This window comes from Rhamphochromis longiceps, linkage group LG8 (assembly GCF_057381845.1).
Source record: "Rhamphochromis longiceps isolate RC_006_pf linkage group LG8, R_longiceps_female_GT1.1, whole genome shotgun sequence".
In the NCBI taxonomy this organism is placed as follows: Eukaryota; Metazoa; Chordata; class Actinopteri; order Cichliformes; family Cichlidae; genus Rhamphochromis; species Rhamphochromis longiceps.
In genome coordinates this window covers 30,074,122-30,096,591 of record NC_140564.1, presented here as the reverse complement: position 1 = coordinate 30,096,591, position 22,470 = coordinate 30,074,122, and the positions used below count along the sequence as shown (strand labels likewise).

Here is a 22,470-nt window from a genome sequence, read left to right as displayed (position 1 = left end):
TCCACTACTAATTAATTACCGTTAAGCTCAAAGGTCCTATTAATAAACGGATAACGAATGTGTATTTATGAAGACTATTTGTGAGACTGGTAAACTTATGATACGTACGATGGTCTTTACTTTCTACACGGTGCATTTCAAAGTCCTGTACCCATCCGTCGGTAAACTGTACCTGGGCTTGTTGCAGTGACCGGAAGTTACTAAACTTCACGAGTGTATGCACTCACAAGAACCGTATAATTATAAATATGCATATAAATATGCTACGATGAGATAGCTGACTTCATCTAACTAGCAAATGTTGTCCAGGCTACGTTGGTGATGCAGTTTTTTTAATGTATATGATATTTTTGTCATGCGATTTTAAAGCCGGTGTTGTGCCAAAAAGTGATTGTCTGCCAAAAAGTGATTTCCAGTGTTTCTGTGTATTTTTTATGTGTAATATCTTTACGTATGTTCGTAAATAGACTTCGGTGAACAGGGGATACAAAGGGGTTACATAAAGAATTAAAAAATTATCTGTTTTTTAAGTATCTTTACAACTTGTACTTACATTATAACCAATCCGGTCCTTTATCCCCACTTAAAATATTTTTACAGAACTATTGTAATATTTGCTGCCATTTCTGCTGTCCTGTTGGGCAACTTACTCTTACAAAATACATTTTTAATGTTAATGAGATTTTTTTTACTGCATAAATAAAGGTTATATAAAAGTCGCTGCCAAAAACTGATTGCGGCTTGTATCTTGCTACACGAATGTTGTTTGTGGCTCAAGATGACTTTATGTCATCCATAAGGGATGCATTTGACATATGTTTAACATATTATAGCCCAACAAGTTACTTATAGCACTTTAAATATGAGCAATCGCTTTTTGGCAAATACCGGAAATCAGTTTTTGGCAGACAATCACTTTTTGGCACAACACCGGTCCTACAACCGCATCCAAGAATAACATGCAGCTTATCTCAGAACTGTCGGTGAAAATTATTCTTGGAGCTAGGTTTAATTGAGCTGCATTTTAAAGAGGTGCAATTTCACAATTTGTGTATATTTTCTAAGTTCACTATTTTGTCATGTGTTGAGAAAAACACAGATTTAAAAATTACATGGTCTAATATTTACATTTAGCATAACTGCAACATACTTTTTTCTTTTTTTTTTTTTTAAAGACTCGAAAGGACTTGAAATTCAAAATTTCAGACTTGTGACTTGACTCGGACTCGACTCTGACTTGCCTGACATTACTTGAGACTTGACTTGAGGATAAAGACTTGAGACTTACTTGAGACTTGCAAAACAATGACTTGGTCCCACCTCTGGTAATTACATAAATTGCAAAAAAGTGCAGTAAACTACCAAAAAATTGAAAATCGTTTTTGTTTTTTTAACATATATTTCTAGTTAGAGAAATTTAAGAGGCTTATCCCTCAAAACTGTAAATACAAAAAAGTTGCACAAAATAGTTTCCCACCACAGGAAATTTATTTTGAGTGTCTTCATAGTTTTATTTTTGAAATACACCAATTTCTATACACTGCAGGAAAAACGAAAATAAATATTATAGTGCAAATTTGCAAAAAAACAGCATCTGCATCAAAATAAACTATTTCCAGCAGTGCAATATGTGTCCTAAGCATCCCAGAAACGACACAGAAAGTCATAAAGTCAAAGATAACTTTCAAAAACACCAGTATAGGCTCATGAGGCCCTGATGGTAAAAAACTACATTTCCGCGAAAATGACGCCACTTCCGGTTTCGGGCAGGTCATGGCAGACATGTGAAAGTTCGCGCTGACGTCTATTCCAACATAGGAAGTGTTACAAACAGCTGATCGGATCAGCAAAGCGTGTTTCTGAATATTATGTTTTTGTTCCTGCAAGCGCTTTTTATGCAGTTTTTGCAAAGCTATATGTGGAAGGAAACTGTGACTTAGGGCAGGCTGATGGCATAAGATGTAAGTACAACTCCTCCGGTTTCATATGCAAAAAAATTTTTTGCGCTAGCTTACGTGGTTGCAGAGCTACCAGGATTTAAAAATAGTTACGCAAAACAGAGCGTGCCTGCTCCGATCGATTTTAAAGGGTTAAACCTTTGTTCTTTGTAATGGCCAGCAGGGGGCGGCTCTTCTTGTTTCAAAGAATTTCATTTTGTATTGAAGTCTTGGAAACAACCATTGACTCACTTTTACTGGGATGCCAGCGAACTCTTTCCTGATGATTTTATGGGCTTAGTCGTTAGTTTAAATTCATGTGACTACCAGTGATGGTGAAGGACACTGGTAATAGACATGTGATGTGGGAACTACACTACACTACACTTTTCTAAGCAGCCACATCCTGTCTGCTGGTTATAATCAACTGTCAAGTACAAAACAAGAAAAACGGGAAATGAGAGAATCGCTTTCGGTGTGGAAGCCCCTTAATTTTGTTTGCAATTTATGGTCATTCTAATAGTTAGAAAGGATGATCATTCAGACTCTAACCAGAGTAGATAATACCGTTTCAGTTACAAATCATTAGCCAATGAGTGTGTGGTTTCACAGTCTGATTCATCCTCTGTTATCAAATCGGGTTAAAATAGTAAGACCAGTGGGTGACATCATGATGGCTAGCCTGGTCGATTATAGTGCCTACAGACAACGCTTCCCCACCATCTTTGATTGAAGAAAAAAAAAGGTCGTTTACAGTTCAGACTTACCTCTTCTGGTTCAATTAGTTTGAATTCCATGCCGCGGCCTGTCCAGGCGATGAAGTGGGCATTGCCTGGGTCATCCAGAAGGGCCACCAGGAACTGCCAGAGCTGCAAAGAGCCACGGCGCTGGTAAGGTGTACCCTCACGGAAAAGACCACCCCCTTCCTGCTTCACCTCACCTGGACGAGGAATACAGAGGTACTCAGTATGTTTATAGGCGTCAAAATGCTTTCCATCTATTTCATGTAACCAGGAATTTAGAGATTTGTTGCCCTATGTGCACTGTGGTTTATCTCCAGCCAGTTAATGTGATAGTTGATATATTTTCAGCACATTAATGCATCCGACCATTAAGATTCAATCACTAAATTATGGTCTAAAGTACTTCTTGCTGTGCAAACAAGAAACATTTGACCCCTAACAGCCCAAAAGTGGCTTAATTCTAGTAGGATAAGTACATCCGTAGGTCATCTAATCTTGATTTTTTTTCCCCCCCCCCCATGTTTGCATACTCACGTAAACCCAAATCCCCATAAATGTCAGCTTGCAGCTAAAAAAGCCAGAGCATGTTGAACTAGAGGCAAATAGAGATAAAAGTAAGGGGCAGTACAGGGCAAAAAGAAAGAAATCAAGCTTACTACTTAGTAAGGTAAATGGACACTGATTGGTGTTTGGTTCTCGGTTGTTTACCAGGTACTTGATATGTTGTACACAGGTGTTGGAACATGAGATGCACAGCTAAGTTACTGCTGTCGTCTCTCAGAGAACTTGCACACTTGACTGGTTCAACGAGTGCTGACGGCCTCAGGCTCTTCACTCAATCTCCCTTAGCATCAATAACCAACAACACCATGGGAAAAGCTTGTTTCTGTGACAGAGGAGCCCTGCCTGGAGGGTACAAGGAAACCAAACCCACTAACTCAGTTTCTGAGGACACCGGGATCCTTCTGATGTGTGTATAATATGATAGACAGTAAGGCAGTAGTTCCCAACTTTTTTTTTTTTTGTACTATGATGTACCTCGGTTTCCAGCAGTTTCATTTTCTGCAACCACCATGACCCCACATTAACCAATTAGCATGCAGATAAAATGGGAAAAATTGGCTTCTGTGTAAGAAAAACTAGACGTTGTTTTACTCCATACTGTCAGTACACTGTGAACATTAAAATGACGTGTAAATAATAATTATTGCTGCTCTGTTCACTTCGATTCTAAAGTGCAATTCACTTTCTGCAGCAAATTTCAAATGTATACCACTTTCTTGCTTTTTGACCATCATTAAACGCATTTCTTTTTCTTCTGCTTAGCCATTTACTTTTTTTTTTTTTTTTTTTTTTTAAATAAACCATTAACCTTTCTTCTCAAACTTGTTAAGGTTCACTAAAATTGTAATAGTTGAGTTAATCCTTTCATGTCCCCCCACAGCGACTGTAGTGATACCCTTGGGGTACTTTTACTTCTGGCAGAGAATCAGTCATGTAAGAGATTGAAGTAAGTGACTGTGTTTCCTGTGATTTTCTTTTCTTCCTGTTGTCACTAAGTAACACCTGTGTGCTGTGCATTTGAAGTTGTGTGTGTGCATGCAGAGGGGATATGTGGTAAGCAGGCTCACCTTCGAACTTCTCTGGAACCACACGGGAGTCATTTTCAAACAGATACCCTAAGAGACGAGGGGGGAGAATTGTGTCAGTATTTCAAATGGACTTCATCCTGGCACAACAAGGTTGTTCATCTGGAACCAGTGGCAAGCTTTAAATATATTTCAACCAAAATAACTCACAACATTAATGTCCTTTCAGTATACTAGACCTGTGATATCTTATATGCTGAGTGCATCTGAATGAGATTTCAAATTGCCGAAAATGGTCTTGCAAACAATGGTAAAGAAGGGAGGGCTTGTTTTCCTTTTTGCTGGGGAAATAGTGTGCTTTTTCTAAGACTTATGTTTATTCAGGGATTCTTGAGGCAGGGGTGAGGCGAGAGCCTCTGCCAATGGAAACAGACACACCACTGGTTGGCCAATGGAAGCACGCACACTCTAGGCCGGTTAGCCAATGACCGCAGACCTCTAACCAGAGTAGATAAAGCTTTTGAGACAGGGCAGATTGGGTACATGCAATTTCTGTATACTGACATCACTTAAATTCCTTTAACTCCATAATAACTTTTATTGGAGGCCTTTAAAGGGCATTATTGCAGTAGAATGCAAAACATTCACATTACCTTCATTGCCATGCTGGGAGTTTGGGTAGCCCTCATTGTGATGGTAAATAGAGGGACATCCAGGCACATCTGTAACAGAAACAACGAACTACAGGTTAACAAATTGAACCGACATTTAGATTATGGCATAAAGTACCATTTAGAAATCCCTGTAAGGTGTCAAGTCAAATTAAAATGCAAGGATGGCTGCTAATGTGCTTTCCTAAGCACTACCTGTTTGAGAAAAGTGGGTGTATTAGCTGGATTTAGTGGGATCATTGTGACCTGCAAGGGCAAATGCTGCATTTATCATATCACTTCTCTTGTCCCTGGTGGTATTTTTAGGCCATGAGCAAGCACCTGCACCAGACCAGAAAAGTGGTACAGTATACAGTGTCTGCACTTTGTCTGGGCACATCGTTGGCTCGCTCAAATCACTGATATAGATTTTACACTGCTCTTCATAAACCTTCCGGCAAAATTCTCTGCAAGTTGGGACAGTTGTGAAGTGCATTTCACATGTAATGTGAGAATATTGTTTTCCATTTCCTGTGACCGAGCCACTAACCTTTGTCTGTGTGTTTTTCTCTTTCTTTGGCTAAGCATACAAAAAAAGGTGACTCATTGCCTATTATAAGAGCTTGTTTGTCTGTTTTTTACAGTCTGTCAACTGTATCAATGAGCCAAGCAAGTGTATAAAACTGAAAGGTGCAGCTCTTTGCCTCTGGCTCTGACCGTGACTCACTCCTGGGGAATGCAGCTGCAGCTCTGCGACTGTGATAAGATGCCACTGGGGAAAATCAAACCTCCATTCCAGAGCAGCGGCGCTCGATCATACTGTAAATAATGTCTGCCAGAGATGGCAGGCTCTCACCAGGGATTGATGGGTAGACTGGGTGTGAGAGCACTGGGGTTAATTGTCTGCTCCGTGGCATGACCATTCTGCGTCTTTGATTCAACACAATAGCAGTGATTAAGCGATGGAATGCCAATTTGTATGTGAAACTACGAGTCTCATTATCTACCCGGCTTTTAAAATGAGACTGTATACTTGCGGCATTTGACTGTCATTGTTCACATTGTGCAAAGTGAAAGAAAACACTGGTGGTGTTTTTTATTACTCGCTTTCCATTACGTGCTTCTGACATCAAAATTTTGGGATAGAATTTCTTACAGTGACACTGTAATTCAGCAGAAAATAACAAATAACTGAAGGAAAGTATGTCTTCAGACCTGCCTGTATGTATGCAACCTTGCAGATGTTGCGGCTGGCATGGCTGGGTTTTGTATGCTGCACATTAAGAAGCTCAAGAAGATCAATCGACAAGTATGTAGCATGTACTACTTGATCACTTAAAAAAAAAAAAAAAAAAAAAAAAAGGCAATAACAACTGTCCTCAATCATTGCTTAGGAGATTTTTGGGATGCGGTTTCTATCGTGAAGACTCCAATTCAGCTGCCTAAAAGAAACATCATTTTCCATTTAAATGTTTGCAGAATGCTTTTGGATTTTTATTGACGTGTTAAAAGAAAAAGGTTCTTTTAGACCAGCGGTCCCCAACCTTTTTTGAGCCACAGACCGGTTTAATGACAAACAGTATTTTCACGGACCGACTTTTAAGGTGTCACGGATAAATACAACAAAATAAAATGATACGACCAAGACACAAACTGTGGTATTTTGTAAATATAATAATAAACGTGAATTCTCGGTGTAATTGTGTAACTTTATTAGGAGCGTCCTCCTGAAGTGCGCCAACAACATTGAGAGTAACATCCTCCTCTCTGCCCCTTAGCGCTCTATGGTCGCTATGGTAACCCGTAAATATTCCTTTCAAAATAAGACACACAACTACAACACGGGAAAAGACCCAGGGAAACCTAGTTAACTACAAAAAACCTGAAAACCATAATTTCACACCTGAGCAACAACTCTCACGGCCCGGTACCGATCCGTGGCCCGAGGGTTGGGGACCGCTGTTTTAGACCACCTGAGATCCAATGACTGACTTTTCAATACAGATGTTAAACACTGCTCAGTAACAGAGAGAGAGAGTACATGTTCTTGAGTGCAGAAAATTTACTGGTAATCACATCCAAGTTTTAGGCCCCTGTCACTTTCTATTATCCTGCACACAGTCCAGTCACTTGTTGTATAATCGTCTACAAAAATAAAGATAAACTTTGATCTTTCATGTCAGATCAGCCTCTGGATTGGTTAAAACCCATATCAGAGAGAGTCTTTTAAGGAAACCCCACCAAATAAAACTTGCTCCTCCACCTAGCAGTTATCCACAGAAAAACATCCTTTGGTACTTTCCCCCGTTTCTTTCTCAAGGTTGTGTGACTCTTGTCATTGTTACTGTAAAAACAGTAAGTCAAGACAGTCAGAAATTCTGTTTTCTTTGGATTTCAGCCGTTTTCAGCACATGTGGACCGCTGTCAGCCCTCTAGCCATTTTAATACAGGTGAACGAGGATGCTACGTGTTACTTTTCTCGCTCATTTTAGATTCAGGGAGAAGCCAACAGAAGAGCTACTTTGTATACTCGAATGCTGGTAGTGCTTGTTGTTAAAGTGCCTGAGCTGGCTACCCCACCCCTTACCTCCCCCCATTACCCTTCCACTCCCTCCCCTCACCCACTCCCAAAGCCCGGCCAGTGAGAGGTTCGAGTTACTGTGGCCACGCTCATTTTTCCATTATGAGTTCATCTGCCTGCAGAAAAAGGAAGCCGCTGGTGCAACATGAAACCCTGGAGCACTCCACCGGGGACTCTAGTCTTTCCAGTGCCCTCCATTTTCTCAATGAAATTCCTCTGCCTCTCTCTCACAGAGAGCGGTGAAGGGAGGGAGCGGGATAAGGAAGGAGGGAGGGAGGGGTGTAGCTACAGCAGAAAAAAAACTTTTTTTTTCTTCCTTTTCACTGCAAAGTGTCAGAGGGTTGAAAGGAGGAGTTTTGGAGGCTAAGAGGGAGTTGAGTAGGAGTGCAGATACAGTGAAGAAGTTTGTTTGCCTTTTGGACATTTTGTTCTAGAGTAAGCAATGTACACAGGGGAGGGTTTTCAACCCATTGATTCGCAAGCAGTCTAACAAGGAGAAATGCTCTATATTTGCTGTTTTGAGTCCCTCAAATGCTTTTTTTCCTCTAATATGACCATTAACTGGTTGTGAACTATTTTCTGGACCAAAAGACAAAAAAGATTAGAACATGCCACCCAGGTCTTGGAAATTAATAGAGTAAAAGAATTTTAGCATACTCTTCAATTGTGTCTTTTGGCTCTTGTGCAAAACCTTTACATGCGCAGAAAAAGAAAACACAGTTGTGTCCATGCCAAACAGAGTTATAATCTCCCAGTAAAAAACAACAACAAAAAAAGACACTATCATTGTGCCTGCAATGCCTTGTTTGCAGAGAAGGTTTTTTATACGGTCCTTATCTCCATCACTATGTAACATACTGGCACAATGTGTCTCACTTTCCCATCTGTTTCCTTCTCGCCTAATCTCTGTGGTCACATCCACTGCATTTCAAGATGGATGAAGTCCCAAATAAAGCTTTTCTCTTCTTTTACATATTTTTCAGTTTAATTTGTTAAACAGTGGAACAAATCTGACTAAAGCAGCTGTTACTTTCAAGTCATTTTTTAGTCCACGGCATTGCTTAAGTCCTGAACATTGACATCTTTAATCAACACCCAGTAATTGGGTGTTGATTACTTGGATCACTTAGAAGAAAAGTTGGAGATGTCAGAATGTCTTAGTGTTGCTAAAATGTTTTTGTTAGCAGAGCAAGTGCTTAAACAGTGTTGTCCTGTTTTTGGAATTCCACCTGACCAATCAGAGCAGGTTTGTCTTTACTGGTGGTCCTTGGACAGGAGCTAAAACGATGCGTTTCAGACAGATGAGTGTCATTATTGCTCACCTGGTTCATAGGTGTAATCTGTGGGCTCCTGCTTGACCATCATGTGGGCTGGTGGGAACCGATGTGGGTGCGAGTGTAACTGTGGGTGTTGGTGTGGTCCATGGCCATGGTTGTGTCCGTGTCCATGCCCGTGTCCCTGTCCACTCACATGACCCGGCCCCGCCATATGGGCTGCCCGCTCATACAGCGGGTCCATGTATTCTTGCTTAAAGCTTTGCTGCAGGTAAGGCATGCAGGGGTCAGAGTGCTGCCGATGGTAGCCAACACCACCACCGCCCCCTGGCCCCCCACCGCCACCCCCACCTCCACCAGTGGTGCAGTGGCCAGCTGGGGCAGATGGCATGCGCTGAAAGGCCTGCGCTGGTTGGGGGAACTGAGGGCACATGGGGTCTCCTGAAGGTCCCTGAAACCTGGAACTGGGAAATGAAATAAGGCAGTTTAGGATGCATTCGTCAGGAGAAATCAACATAATATCCAGAATTCCCAATGGTAAGATTTCAGTGCCGTGTCACCTGGCGTTCATGGGGTAACTGTTGCTGGGAAGTGGCTGGGAGGTGGCACCTGGGTTCATGTAACCAGCATCGGGCCGTCCGGCCGTGGCAGGTTTGGGGGAGTAATGCTGCTGCATGGGAGACACGGGGGTCCCTGGGCAGGAGCTCTTTGCTCCTCCTGCTGCCCTTTTCTGCTCATAGGCACTGTGAAGTCAAATAACACATGAATACACTCATGACAAAAAAAACATCCATGCATGACTACACATGTCACAACAGGGGTGAGCTGTTTCTTCAATGAATACAACAAACAAAGCAAGAGTTCATGTGCAGGGATTCAGTCAATAACGTGTGATAAGAGTTTACATGTGGGTTGACCAACTTGGGCTTGGTCATTGTACACTTTTGTTGAGAGAAAAAGTAAAATAAGCATTTATTTTGTCTTTGGTAAGAGTGGATGTCTAAATATCTGAGGAGGCAATTAATCATCCTTTTGTGTCACTTCAGAGTTCCTCCCCCACTTTCATACAGCAGAAATTAGTTGTTACGGTTGCCACAAATACTCATTGCTTGAGGTGTGCTTACTCATTGCCCATCATTTAGCAGAAAAAATGCTTATAGCCGCGGACTTGGTTGCACACTTTTGATTCCAGGTCAGCCACACTGGCCCCATTGAGCGGGCAAGTTCACAAAATTGGGAGATGTGATAAAGGCAATTTAAGACTTGCCATTGTCATCATCATGCATGGCAGCGTTTACAAAAGTGATGCAATGACTGCTGGTATACTGCACACTTTGGTGTTGTCTCCCATTTTGTGCAACGTGGGACAAGTCTGTGCCAGCCTGCTGATTCCCCTCCACAGAGATCTCTCTGATACAGATGACACCATCACAGAGAAGTTGTTGCTACAGTTGGAAAGTTTGCAGAAAAATTTCACCACCTTCAAACTTTTCCTCCCTGTTTTGACTTCTTGTATCCTTATTCCAGTGTTGTTCAGGTTTACTACCAGGATTAGACTGCAGCGAGTCGAGCGCACGTCAAGCGAGAGCAGCTCTCTAATGTGTCAACCATAAGCCAAAAACAACACCAAAGCACGAGTAGTGGTGACACTGCTTTTGTTTGTGCTGTTGCGTACCGAGGCTTAAATTTAGAGGCGACGGTGGTGGCGGTGCTTTTGCCCTTCAGCTTTTGAACAGTTTGCCCGAGGGGGATGAGGCTTGCAGTGATTTCCTGTATATCAAGCTTCAAAACACTTAAGTTCGTGACATGACATCATATTTTCTTTATTTTAATTGACGTTTTATTTTTTGCATTATTACTTTTGTGATCTCCATTGGTTTTTTTTGTTTGTTTTTTTTAAAGGTGTTGTACAAAAAACTTACTGTGACTGAAACTATCCTATATTGAAGAAACAAGACCGTTTTGTCTGGATTGTCTTGAATAATCATGAAGGTAATTTTTGATGTTTGATGGCATTGTTGATGAAGAAATCCCAGAGATAAAATATTAAAAGTTCGACAGATTCAACCAAGAATTTATCTTCATAGTGAGATAAAGATAAGTTGAATGCACCGTTTTTATTTGGGTGAAGTCATCCATGACTAAACATGCACTACAGTAAATACCTGGCATAAAGGCACTGCTCTCCACTGGGGTAGCTGAAGCTCGGTTTGTGGCTACAAGACTGGCTGGGGTCGGAGCCCGGGCTCTGCGGTTCCTTCTTGATGGTGACTGGAGGGCTGTGAAATGCCACCGCTACAAGAGACAGTAAACAGAGATGAAACTTGGCGCACACACAGGACAACTTTTGTATATTCTTTTGTCATCCAGCCCTGCCCTGATACTACTGCTATTAAGCTCAAAGGCAAAAACGGCAAAAACAAATTCTTCTGTCTGCACAGGAATCTCTTTTACATGCCAGCCTAGATGCTTTAGTGACTGTCAACTGCAAAACACAGGGCAGCAGATAGACACGTATAAACACACATACACACACACTTACATAAACACTGACAGGGACAGGCACACAAAAGCACACATGCTCGCACACGACCACATTCCAGCAGTCATTTGAAAGCGCAGAGTGTCCTCGCCCACTTTTCTTTGCTCTTCCAGACACAACAGCAGTCAAAACTTCCTCTTTCAAAGTTAAGCTTCGTGTTAAACTTCAAGTTAAACAACTGTACGGGCCAGAGAGATGTCTATGGAGCGATGAAAGCAAATGTCACAGCTCTGTTAGAACGGCATATACACTCAGCATTCTTTCCGATTTGGTATCCAGATGTCAGCCTTTGCTTGTATCCTTCTTTTTTTGCATTTGATGGCGAGATAAAAAAGAAAGCACAGACAGCGATAACAGATAACCTGATAATGTGTCATGTGCTACAAAAAAAAAAAAAAAGTTTCAGCTTCTTTTTAACTAAATGTTTTTTCCATATGATGATCCCCCAAAGGAATCTACTCAATCTTTAACACACCAAACTGTCCATCAAGCCAGACTGCTGGAGGGGACCTTTGCCTCGACAGCCACAGAAACCACCCAAAGTGGAGCTTCAAAATGTGCCGAGGGCTTGTGTTTATTATGTGAGGGGAGGTTTTCACCCGGAGAACTGTACAGGATGTTTTTCTGGTCCCGACAGGGTAAACAGCAGCAGCTGCGCACTTCCAGCTGGGGAGGCATGTATTTAAGTGTGCGCATGTGTGCAGGAGCGCGCGTGTGTATTAGCAATCTCGGCTAGTCTCTAAGTGGGCTGCGTGCATAAAAGTGTGTATCCCTTTTGTGTGTGGGTGTGGGTGTGTGTTCAGTGGGTGTGGAGCTGACTGAGCAGACCACACTGAAAGCTCAACCCAGGTAATTATATAGCATCGTCCATTCACAAAAAGAGGAGGAAAAAGAAGTCTGGCTCTACTGAATGAAGCCCAAAATGACTGTCCCACTAAAGCAGGAGGTAGAAAGTGAAACAAAATGGAAACTGACACAACATTACAGTGACATAAACCACAAACTGCCTCAGGGATCTGCTGTTAAGATGGAAGTTGGAAGTATTACTTCTTAAAAAAGAAATAAAATGGCAACATTAAAATAGTTTTCATTAAATGGTTGTACACTCGGTCAACAAACATATGTAGTCACATGAAAACAGTTATTATTTTGCAGGACTCTTCAGAAGCTTTGTCAGTTTGCTGGTCTGAAGCTTTCCGGTGTGTGCTAACACAATTCCACCCCATAGTCCTACCATTCAATGCTTAACAAACTGCCAAAAAAAGGTCAAGAGCTACATCTCAGATTCTACAGGCCTCGGTGTGTTAAATGTTAACGTTCATGAGAGTATAATTAGAAAAAGACAGATTATTTGGAAGGGTTGCCAGGCGACGACCTCTTGGTGGCAGAGCTCAAGTTTGCAAAGTTACAACTGAACAAACCACGACACTTCTGGAACAGTGTCCTTTGGACTGATAAGACCAAAGTAGAGACGTCTGGGTACAATATACAACATATGATGATCTGGGCTTGTTTTGCAGTCATTGAGGCCATCTGCCCTCCAGCTAAAGCTTGGGCCAAACAGAGACATACAAGAGTGTCATCCCAAGCACAGCAGCAAATCTACAACAGAAAAACCTATGAGATGGATGCAGTGGTGCCATCCACACCTAAACCTGATTGAAACTGATATAAACAAATGTCTGCAAGCCTTGATGAACTCATGTACACTGTAAAGAAAAGAGGGCTAAAGTCCCTCCACAGTGACCTGAGAAACTGATGAAATCATATAGAAAACCATTACCTGAAAACATTGCTGCTAAAGGTGGTTTTTACAAGTTACTGAATAATGGGACGTACTTAGTTTTGCAGGACTGTACAAGTGTAATACCTTTACACAACGCTATCGCTAAAGTAATAATAATAATATTTAGTTGATAAAAAAAAGTTTGGAAATGCCAACAATTCACCCGAGTTTTTTTGCTTCTCACTCACTAGTTTCACACACAGCAGAACATTTTATATATGGTCCCATTTACAGTAAAATAAGAAACAAAACAAAAATATACTACAGGGTGTGACATCAACTGCTGTCCAATATACCTTGCCCTGCCCTTTATTATTTTCCCTCTCTGAGCATGTGTCACAAATACCCTTTTTAAACATTTTCAATAACACCTACGCATATCCAAAATCCTCTGCCAACTGCTGTGGATTCAAACTTGCAATTCCTGTTCGAGTGTTTGTTTTACTTTAACCTGAATGCCTTTGAGAAAGCAAACACATTAAATGATAAATTATGTGATTTCAGAGCGCTGCTCATCATCATATCCTTCCTATTTTTGGTCTGTACTTACTCTCCCATGGCAGGCAGGCAGGTGAGGAAGTGTTGGCTTTAGTGGAGGATCAACAGGATTAGAGAGCATTTACCCAGATTTCCCAGACAGACGCGATGGGATTCCAGCCTCCTCTAAGTCTCCGACAGTTTGTCTGCTAGCACACAGAGGGTGGCACATGACCGCTGCTCTAATAATACAGCAGTGTTTGTCTGTTGACATCCCCATCTTTCTCTGTCTTGGTCATGAACTGCAGACAATCCTCAGAGAGTGTCCACTCACAGCGCGGCCAAGCAGAGCCACTAATGCGATTGGCAGGAATATTGCCCTTGATGTGGCTTTCAGTTCATGATGATGTTCCATTTCAAAGAGACCGGCCGGGTAACGGCGTCAGCTGTACTCAGAAAGGTCTGGGTATGTGTGTGTGTTTGAGTTATTTGTGTGTGACCTTTCTGGAATATTAATTAATCTGGTAAATGAGCACCATGCAGATTTGTGTGTTTGTGTAATTTGCCTGCGAGTGTGACTGCTGTCGCATGGGGACTTCAATTAGACACACACACAGAGTTGGTGAAACATGAATACAGCAATTTCTGAGAGAATCTGCAGTCATTTTCACTAAAGGAACACAATCGCACTTGCAATGAATGATAACGTGTGATTTGGAAAAGCATTGTGCTGACAATGGCCTAAACATGCTGGGTCCCTTAGAAACACGGATCCATCTACACTATCTATTGTTAATGTTTATCTACACTAACAAGTGACAATGATTTATGAAATCTGGGGACTGTTTACTATACATAAGTGTTCAGAGGCCTATTTTAAGCAGCCAAATCTCCTGTGCCCTGGGGCAGATTGCACTCCATTACTCAAATTTATCATCTTACATTTTTTAATTCTTTCAGCTATGCTAAAATGTGTGCTACTCCCCAGCTATTACAATCTAGTTCTTAAGAGTACCATGACATCAGTTTTAGGACCTGTAAAGCTCTGATGGCCTCTCTTTTTTTCTGGTTCGGGCCACTTTGTATCTTTCTGCTAAGGAAGCACACAAAGTTGTATTGTTTCCGTTTGTGGACATTTTGTTGCTTCGAATTTCTCATGAAACTTGTCATAGAGTTCTTGTACAAAGAAAGTTCTTTTTGTTTTTTCTTCCCCAAAAGAAATACCCCCGCGGGCGATGCTTCAGACATCATACAATGAGCCAAATGTATCACTTCTAACAGTTTTCACATGTGTACTTACGTAATTGGAAAAGGGTGGGTTTTTGTAATTAACCCTTAAGACCAGTTAAGTCTTTAATACATTGACTTGCTTTAGATAAAGTGGTCCACTGGGCTGACTGGAGCTAAAAATGGCTTCTCCAGCACATCCCTGTATCTGTAGTATCAAACCCATGAGTGAAAATGCTCCCTGAACCACTTCTTCATTGTTTGAGTTGAACTAATCCTGGCATTATCATCCTGGAGTATGTCTGTGCCAGCAGCGAATACAAAAGAAAACTCCATTTAAAATGGAAAAACCTGGTCTTTTTTTTCTGACCTCATTTCAGGTCACATCATAAGACTGCCCCTACTGGCTTGTACGGTAGCCACGAGGCGTGATGGGAACGCCACTTTATCCCCTTCTCTTCTTACCCAGAGGCATCCATTGGTCTGGACCAGGGCAAATCTGGATTCAGACCAAACAGTGTTTTCTTTACCATTGCTCCAGAGTCCAGCGTTTATGCTCCCCAAGCAAACTAAAGCCTTTAATTTTGATTAGCCTCACTGATAAGTGGTTTTCTTAAGGCTACACAGCTGTTTAGTCACAATCCCTCGAATTCTTTTTACACTGTGAGCGTGGAAATGTTCTTAATTTCACTGTTAAACACAATCAAGAGTTTTATTGCTGATTTCAATGATTTTATTTCACCAAGTGTTTAATGAACCTCCAGTTTCTGACTGCATTTATTTCTCAGAGATGACTATTATTCACCACTATGTCCTTCCAGGTTTAATGGACAGCATTATTAACTCAGTTTTATTTGTTTCAGTAGATTTTCTTAGGTTTTTTTTTTTTCATCACTTGATGCGGGCCACCAATGACTAACTCTTCAGACGTGGAATAACATCTTTTCCACGAACACGGGATGTGTCTTCCTACATGGTGCTTTAAGAAATAAGCTATTGAGTGCATCAGTTGGGGTTAAATAACCTGTTGCCAGCTGAAACATATTATTCACTGCAGTAATTATCCAGTGGAAGGCTCTTACCTGTTTGCTTAGTGAAATCCAAGTGGGGACTTTTTTTCCCCCCAGGTAGTGTATATTGTTTAAGGTGCACGTGTGCATGCAGAAAATCTTCTTCTTGACACAGTAAAACTTTGATATATTAGAGCTAGAATGGAAAATTGGGGATTGCCACAATAAAAAAAAAAAAAAATGTTGGGACATTGCCATCTTTAAAGCCAAGCCGCTGGTGTATCTTAAAACATAATCTGGGAATAAGTGTAACATCCAGCTCCAGGAATAGTCATTAAAACAAACTCTGGTCTCCCCCAACTATTACAAACTCTCTGGTATATCACAGTAAATCTCTCTGTCCAAATGATGTCAAATTTGCAGCTAAAGTTTATACGGTGCTGGCAGTCTTGTAAACGGATCCAGGGAGAGTTATGTTCTTCCATGTTCACTTCTCTTCCTGCTTTTATTTGGGGCAGTATAACCTCCCGGGCGCCCAATGGCTGCCCACTGCTTCACTGAGTGAATGGGTTAAATGCAGAGAGCAATTTCCCCACGGGGCTCAATAAAGTACAATAATGTACACACTTTCTTCTTCTTCTAACTGCTTTGTTAAATGTTACATCATCACAGAGACCCTCATATTTCATGGTTTTAGGGGGAGGGACAGTTTGTGAACTTAAACATGGATCACGGAGGAAACAAAGGTGTTTAGAAGTCAAGAGACAGATACAGTACACAACAGCTTTTGCGTTGTAAATCAGACAATTTTGAGATAACACAGAAGTATATACGGTAAAATAAATGTATGCGAGTGTAGTGATGTGTATGCCTTTCCACATTTCATGCACAGGAGTGTATAAAATGTGTGCAACGTCTGTTAGATTCCCACCACCTCTTAAGGTCAAAGGGCTCTTCCTCAATCCAAACACATCTCATCTCCTCCTTCCTTATTTTGTCGTATTCTTTGCCATTTGCACCCTTTTTTGAGCCCTGTGTAAAGGGATAACCCTGAGCTAAAGACAGGGTGGAGATGCGCTCTTACATATGTAAATGTTGGCTCTTAGAGGGGGAGGATGCAGGGTGAAAGGTGATGGTCATGGTTGAGTGCTTTAGGAAGTAGAGGGATAATTACATTGGGTAGGTTTCCATTCAACAGACACCTACCACAAACAAATGGCATAAGCAAGCACGATCCCCACACAGACTCTTCACTACACAATGGTCTCCTCAGCTGAGCCATATGGAGTTGGGGTGAAAATGTCAGGAAACACTATTGGGGTTCCACACAAAAACACAAATAGTACTGACACCGACTGATATTTTAAACCAGTTTTTGCAAAAATCTCTACGATCGCCTTGATTGAAAGAGACAGAATGATGGGATTAAACTTTCATGAACTGTATCAGTCAAAAATATTTTAATATCTTAAGTGAAGGAGCTGCTGCGTGCAGTTGACGAGACCTGGCTATGAACTCTTCCATCTTATTTTGGACAGATTATTTCCTACCATTAAAGGCTCTAGTGTAGGGAAATCCAATCTGAAGACAGGAGTGCATCTGGAGAGTCTTACGTTGGATGTTTATATGCTGCTTGGCCAAGTGCTAAGCCTCTGGAAGTCTGCAGCACACGACAGCCTCGCTCACAATAACTCATTGGACATCAGCCTCGGTGTCAAACAGGGTGACTGGAGCTTGCTAAAGCGAGGAACTTGTGAAGCGTAACGTAAATACACACTTAATGCATCCAATCATACAAATAAGATTAAAGTCGGACTCTTGGAGGGATCTTCTCGGGGTTATCTAGAGATCTGGTTCCCGTCTCACATGAAATGTGCTGTACATGGCAGAACGAATGACACGTGGCCTCAGCGTGCTGCACAGCCACGTTAAAAGCAAGCTGCAAAGATGGCCTACACCTGGTCTCCCACTCTTTCCAATTGATCTCTTGTGGTGAGTGATCAATAATAACAAGGATGCCAATTATGCCACGATGGTTTTAAAGGTTAAAAAGGAAGTTATTGATTTACAGAGGCTGTGAATCACGTTATTTGCTTAGTGAATACATTGTGGTGGAGACATAATAGGAGAATGCCTGGCACAGTATAAAAGAATCTAAAAGCATTTAAAGTGTAGGTTACATCAAACCTATAATGCATGTGTTGACAGTCAAAGTTTTGCACAGACTGGTGGATTTTACTTTGTGAGACCAAGCTTATGGTCTAATTCTAAGTTTATATAGTTTGTTTTGTGTGGGTTCTCTTTTTTAAACACTAAACAGATAAAAATAAATAGATCGCAGCTGTGTACCTGATTTTTGAGCTTCATATTAAATGACTAATACCACATGTTGAAGTGAATGTTTTGGCCTAGTAAACAGAGAAACAAATGCTTTATTGCATTACTTCTTTCAATTTTTACACCATTTGTCATGGTCAAAAAACGGTCAAGTCGATGTACATATGGAGACCAGGGATAGCGCTAACATGCAATTCCTCAGTCCAAAAACGAGCTAGTGTGATTGCACATGCTCATTAGGATTCCCTCTCTGCTTGTGGAAATGCTGTGTTACTTTCTTTCTGCAGAGATTCAAGGGCAAAAGTAATTTGCTGTAAGAAATTCACTTTTTGGACAAATAGAACAGAAGTAGTTTGCTTCTGTGTAAAGTTCAGATGAATGAATTGAAATTTACATCAGTTTATCCAGTAAAAATGAACCATGATCAATGAATATGAATGACCCATCCTTATACAGGTGCTACCAGCTAGAACACATTTTTTAAATCATGGGTGCCATATTATTATAAGCAATCATATTAGTAACAATTGCAGGAACCTTGTTTAATTGTCTTTCTTACCGTTTCACTAAACTAAATTTTGTAATGATATTTAAAAATTAAAGTACATCTTTTTGTAGAAAATATATACATCTTATGTGTTAAAGAACTATTAGCTTAAATACTGATAGTATAGAACACACACTGTATCATGCATTACATCACACACTTAAATATATCATGAATTTCAATTCTTTTCCTTGTTCATTTTTCCCAGTTTAGGGCTGCATTTTTCATGTGCATTTTAAGAGTCAAAAGTGCCCAGTAATTGTGAAATAGAGCACCAAGGGCAAATCTTAAAAATCACCTAAATCTCATTTATCAAAGACAAGCTATAACTATAGCTAAAATGAGTGTCTTCCACATGTATTTAAGAACACAAGATTGTAACATTTGACTGCACAAATTACTTGTCTTTATCTAGAGCACGTCTAAAACCTTAAAGGGGGGAAAAATAGAAGTTTAAAAAGTCAAAATCTGGTCACAATGTGGTACTGACTTTGGCCAAGTTTCTACTTATGTGTGAAAATGTGCAAGAGTGAGAGCAAAAAGAGAGCGAGGGAGGCTAGGCGAACCAATGTGATCCAGACCGTTTCGAGCCTGTCCAGTGGTGCATGGAAACATGTGTTGGGCATGTGTGCATGCTTTTAAGGCCACTGCACAATCAGGAAGACGAACTCACCCTCGTCTCTGGGAGCCAACGGGCTCAGGAGTGGCTTCACTGTCTGTCTGCTCGGGGGAGGCCCAGGAGTGTTGGCTCCATTAGTGTCTGCTTTATCAGATTTACAGATCATCTTCTCTCATCTGATAATGGTTCAGGCTACTTGAATATTTAAAGAACGGTTGTCAGATAGCTGCCAAACAAGCCTAACGAGATTGATGGAAAGTACTATAGTATCAGTAGGGCGGAGAGATGATTTCTTTGGATAGCACAGTGGCACTTCTGACAAATGTTTTCTGGACTTTGTTGGCCGTTGGAACGCCTCTGGTGCACTATGTTGCATTGGCTAACAGGATGTAGATCTAAATGACACTAAACATGGGAACAACAGTGACGCTACAGTTTTGCAAGCATCATAGTATCACTTCCCATTTTTTGAAATCGAAACAATATTTTTTGAAAGGGGTGTAATTGTTGTCTTAACAACTAAACTTAGATTTCTTCCCCCAGAATTCCTCCTACAGTACAACCTTGAATCCTCAGTGAACTGGATCAATTTGTATTGATATTGCTCTCGTTATAAGAGAAATGGGAAAAACTGAGTACGAGGGAGAGAAAATAAAGTATCAGGGGATCAGAATTTAATTGGTAAATCTTCTGAAATCATATGTTTTCCCTATTGTCCACTTCACTTTCAATTGTGCAGCGCTGGCTTTTTATAAATGGCCATTGAACAGCCATAAATCTTGGAGCCTTATTGCTGTTTAGTGCAGGCGATACAATACATTCCTGTCTTGGGACGTGCCATGAGAGGGACATCCCGTCACAGGCGAGAGGTGGATGTAATTAATCTGGAACAATATTGACTCTCGACTCTCAATCCCTCAGCCCCCAATATAGCTGTCCCCTCTTAATGTTTAATGTAGCGATCGATCCACCCCCTCACACTGTTACTGAAATGATATAATGAGCTGCCCACCGGGGCATCTCGTGGATGTGAGTGTGCAGTCGTTCACGTGTTTGTGAGAATGCATGCCTTTACGTATTTGGAGGTGAAATCTACCTCATCAGAAGGAGGAGATAACACACTGAAAGGCCGGGACACCTTCCTTGAAATTATCAGTGAGCATGCCACATCCACAGCTCTTCCCGCACTTCTCAGAAAGCCCCCACCCCCGGCCCTCTCGATAGTGATCTTGACCGTAATGCTTCGTGGCACGTTTGACCCGCTCCTAGCCCTCCACTTTCCCCTCCCTCTCCTACAGACTGATTTATCTCTGCTTTATCTTTATCAAGTCATCCATCCACCCTCTCCATCTCCTCCTGTTCCTCTCCTGGACTAGCGAGGATCAATATCAGCGTACGCCAGCTCTCAGCTCACGCTACACACCTTCTGCTGTGTGTCAGCAGGTTACTATGCATTGACCTCCTCTGCTCAGAAGCTGGACGTGTTTGGTGTGTTGATAACTGTGTTTGCTGAACTGTCTGGTTGGCCATGCAGCTACTAATTTCTTTGTTTTATCGTAAAACTGATGGAAAGGCAGCAGCATTGGTACAAGGAAAAAAAATTAGAGAGGAATGACAACACAGGTGGTTCTAAAGACAAATTTAGTTTGCAAAATTGCAAAATATCAAAGTCATTTTCTTACATGAGCTGTGAAAGCTGAAGTTGCCCCCTCTCAGTTCTAGCACATAGTGTCAGGCTTTGTCTCTTAGACGACGGTGCTGTCTGGGTAGCCTGTGCAGAAGGGAGCACATGATGCCCACTTGCTTACTGGGAATTCACCAGACTTTTACTGTCCAAGTTATTCTCACATGGGCTCAGTTAGGCATAACAAGTACTTTGTGCTAACAAGCCGGCAGGTTAAAGACTCCTTAACGCCTCAACTGACTGTGTTGGAGCTTTGTGTTCTCTCAAGCAGCTAAGCTGGGTAATGTCTAAAAATGTTGAGCGCTGCGGTACACATGATGATGGCCACCATACAAGGGACAAAGCCAAATAATGGTTTAGATGGGGTTGGGTTAAGTAAAGTATAAACAGTGCTAAAGTCTGAGTTCTGTCATGGACAGTCAAAACTTCTGTTTGGGAAAGTTACAAACTTAAAGTGATTATGACTTCAGAAAGGGTTGAAGAAGAGGGGGAAGAAGTGGAGCTGAAAATGTTGGGAATAATTGTAATTATACTGGACAACTGTATATGTACTGTAGATGGTCATTTTACCAGTTCTCTCTTATTTTAAGTGTCTTACAACTTGTTTTTATGCCTAACTGGAGCAAAACCCTATAAACTTTCAGGATATTGAGATTGAAGTGGACTGAAGGTAAACTAGACTCCTGCACCTGCCCTGGGTTTCGTTTTCGGGCCAATCACAGGTCTTTTCATACGGATTGGGTGAGTAAAGTCTCCAGATGACTTCCACCAAGGTGAATGGGGTTCGAGTCTGTTGAAATTGCCCTGGTGTGGGTGTGGTCTCTTCTGCCTAAGTGCCGTCCGTTGGGTACAGCTGACTCCAATCAGCAGTTAGAGGTACTTAAGGCCAGAGAAAGGTGAGCTCTAGGCTCAGCTGGTGAACTGTGTGTGCGCGCATCCTGCTCGATTACTCCTGCTCTGTGGAGAGGAGTGTGTTTGGTGATTAACATTTTGTTTTACTTACTTTCCAGGGCTTTGACCAACTACTGAGTTTTGTTGTGTTTCCCTTTAAAAGAGTGATAGCGGCTTGACCGTCTCTTTGAATTAGTATTGTTGAAACGTTAATAAAGCCTTTTAATTAAACCAGCTTGCCTCTTTCTCTCCTTTTTCAATTCGGACACTTTTTTGTTACTTCCCCTCATCCCCAGGACCTTTAGGGGGGAACGTAACAAGTGGGGGCTCGTCCGGGACGTCTCGCACCCGAAGCAAGAATCATACGCCTTGTTACGTTCCCCTCTAAAGGTCCAGGGAATAAGGGGAAGTAACAGAGTCTCGTGTGAAGCCAAAAGTAAGCACCGACTTATTTTTAGCTTTTATGGAATGTGGAACGTGTACTTAAAAGAGATGCCTAATTGTCAAATCCAAATTGACACTAAAGTTGTAATAAACACTGATTATCATAACAGCCAACATGTTCAAACTGGCCTT

The 22,470-nt window shown here is 41.4% G+C and overlaps 1 protein-coding gene across 1 annotated transcript in view; it reads right to left on the bottom strand.

Moving 5' to 3' along the window:
• Positions 1–22,470, bottom strand: part of etv4 (ETS variant transcription factor 4) — a 38,858-nt gene that overhangs the window by 4,000 nt on the left and 12,388 nt on the right. The window contains exons 5-10 of the mRNA XM_085416967.1: positions 10,940–11,069; positions 9,335–9,517; positions 8,823–9,238; positions 4,923–4,991; positions 4,312–4,359; positions 2,705–2,877 (exon numbers count right to left, since the gene is read on the bottom strand). Coding sequence (XP_085273093.1) covers positions 2,705–2,877; positions 4,312–4,359; positions 4,923–4,991; positions 8,823–9,238; positions 9,335–9,517; positions 10,940–11,069 — 1,019 coding nt within the window. The remainder of the gene's footprint in view (positions 1–2,704; positions 2,878–4,311; positions 4,360–4,922; positions 4,992–8,822; positions 9,239–9,334; positions 9,518–10,939; positions 11,070–22,470) is intronic.